General features: G+C 47.0%; 1 protein-coding gene across 1 annotated transcript in view; it reads right to left on the bottom strand.

Moving 5' to 3' along the window:
* Positions 1-2,500, bottom strand: part of LOC133129003 (voltage-dependent R-type calcium channel subunit alpha-1E-like) — an 89,831-nt gene that overhangs the window by 25,998 nt on the left and 61,333 nt on the right. Inside the window, exon 23 of the mRNA XM_061242807.1 lies at positions 1,693-1,752. Coding sequence (XP_061098791.1) covers positions 1,693-1,752 — 60 coding nt within the window. The remainder of the gene's footprint in view (positions 1-1,692; positions 1,753-2,500) is intronic.

Below are 2,500 nucleotides of genomic sequence, written 5' to 3'. Positions count from 1 at the left end.
CCTGTGATGGACTGGCGACCTGTCCAGGGCGTATTCCTGCCTTTCGCCCAATGTATGCTGGGATAGGCTCCAGCCCCCCTGTGACCCTGTTCAGGATAAGCGGGTTAGGATAATTAATGAATGAATGAATGAATGAATGAATGAATCCTCTAGAGAGGGAAGAAGGACATTCACCCAATACTGGAGTGAGAGAAATCCACTCACACTCAATAATACTCCCATATACACTCTCTGAGCACTTTATTAGGAATACCTGTACATCCTCCTGATTCATGCGATTGTCTAATCAGCCAATCCTATGGCAGCAGTGCAATGCATACAATCATGTAGATACGGGTCAGGAGCTTCAGTTAATGTTCACATCAACCATCAGAATGGTCAGCAATTTGGACCGTGCGGTTCTGATTGCAGGACCGTGAATGAAACGTGGGTCAGGTCCAAAAGGGCTACTATCTTTTTCCTTTTAAAATCTTCAATCATAAAAGCTGTCTGCTTGCACGTAGTTTGCAAATTAGAGATTGCAAATTCAGAGATGATGGGATATATATATATATATTTTAAAATACTTAATTTTGAACCCTGGATTGGAAGCTGTTCCTCTGTTCCTAGATTCTTCATAATAGTTTACCTTTTTATATTTTGCTTGCCCCTGGTCTCCCATAGATTTATCATCATGCAAAGTGCTGAGCCCTGAACACTCCCTGCAGGGGCCATACACTCTGCAGTGCCCTGAACACTCCCTGCAGGGGCCATACACTCTGCAGTGCCCTGAACACTCCCTGCAGGGGCCATACACTCTGCAGTGCCCTGAACACTCCCTGCAGGGGCCATACACTCTGCAGTGCCCTGAACACTCCCTGCAGGGGGGGGGCATACACTCTGCAGTGCCCTGAACACTCCCTGCAGGGGCCATACACTCTGCAGTGCCCTGAACACTCCCTGCAGGGGGGGGGCATACACTCTGCAGTGCCCTGAACACTCCCTGCAGGGGCCATACACTCTGCAGTGCCCTGAACACTCCCTGCAGGGGGGGGGCATACACTCTGCAGTGCCCTGAACACTCCCTGCAGGGGCCATACACTCTGCAGAGCCCTGAACACTCCCTGCAGGGGCCATACACTCTGCAGAGCCCTGAACACTCCCTGCAGGGGCCATACACTCTGCAGTGCCCTGAACACTCCCTGCAGGGGGGGGGGCATAGACTCTGCTGCTGCCGCTGTTCCTGATTTATATATATATTTTTACATACTAAGGCGTCCCACTGTGTATGTTTTGTTTCATCTGTAATGCGCTTAATGCGCACATGCAATATTTGTTGTTTTTGTTATTTTGTTTTAACTTGCTTTCATTTGTGTTAATTTGCTTTAATTAGTCACAGCGTGAAGCCTGCGCATTCCTGCTTGTGTTTGCGTGGGTTTCCTCTGGGCACTCTGCTTTCCTCCCACAGTCCAAACACACTTCAGAAAGAATGTCAATCTCAATGTGCCCAACCAGGTTAAATAAAGGTTTAATAAGTCGTGTGTTTCAGGAGATTGTACTCTATCTGAATGTGCTGCTCTCACACCCACGGTCTGTACGAATGAATGAATCGACCAATCAGCAGGGAACAGACACGGAACCGGCCAATCGGCTGAGGATCGCGGAAGGAACAGACCAATCACACAGAGTGTGTAACCGTTGCGCGACTCTGACCTTAATGATCATTTCGAAGGTGAAGACTCCGGTGAACACGTAGTCAAAGTAACGGAGAACCTGCAAAACACAAGAAAAACACGTTATGTAACAGCTCTAATGTACAATTAATCATCTGGCGATCTAATAGGTCGGCAGCACTCAGACACATTCCATAGCAACAGCATCCTCCCTGGTGACTCACTAACACCAACATGCATTCACTTCACATCACATTCTTACAGGACATTCAACCAAAGCAACACACAATAAGTGCATACAGAAGGTTACTGGAACAACTACAGAACTTAGGTCAGACAAGGAACAATTCTCATGAAGTATCAGTTATCCACGGCCATGGACATCAAGTCACATGGTAAATATAGGCTGAGTCTCACTGTTTGAATCTTCCGTGGATCAACTTTTTTTCTACCTCAGGGCGACTGTCTGTCTACATTATCATGATAAACCACTTCTCAATGCTGCCCCCAGTGGTGGAACAAGCAACTCACAAACAGCCAAATTAATTTGATGCAGTTGGAGCCAATTAAGGTGACTCACTTTGTTACGGTAGGAGTTGGTTAAGGTGATTCACTTTGTTTTGCGGTGGGAGTTGGTTAAGGTGATTCACATTGCTGCAGTGGGAGTTGGTTTGGGTGAATCATGAGTGTTTTCCACACATAGGCTTTGCCCAGGCAGGCTGCCCATGTATGTTAGTGGCTGCCCAGGTACATTTGGAGAGCCATTTTAACAACAACACAAAAGTAACATTTTAACAAACGTTGATGACACCAAAGCCTCCTCTGGACCACTCCTGCCTATTCCGACA

Source organism: Conger conger, chromosome 5, assembly GCF_963514075.1.
Source record: "Conger conger chromosome 5, fConCon1.1, whole genome shotgun sequence".
Taxonomy (NCBI): domain Eukaryota; kingdom Metazoa; phylum Chordata; class Actinopteri; order Anguilliformes; family Congridae; genus Conger; species Conger conger.
Note: the sequence above shows the minus strand (reverse complement) of the source record. Positions and strands in the feature narration are given on the sequence as shown.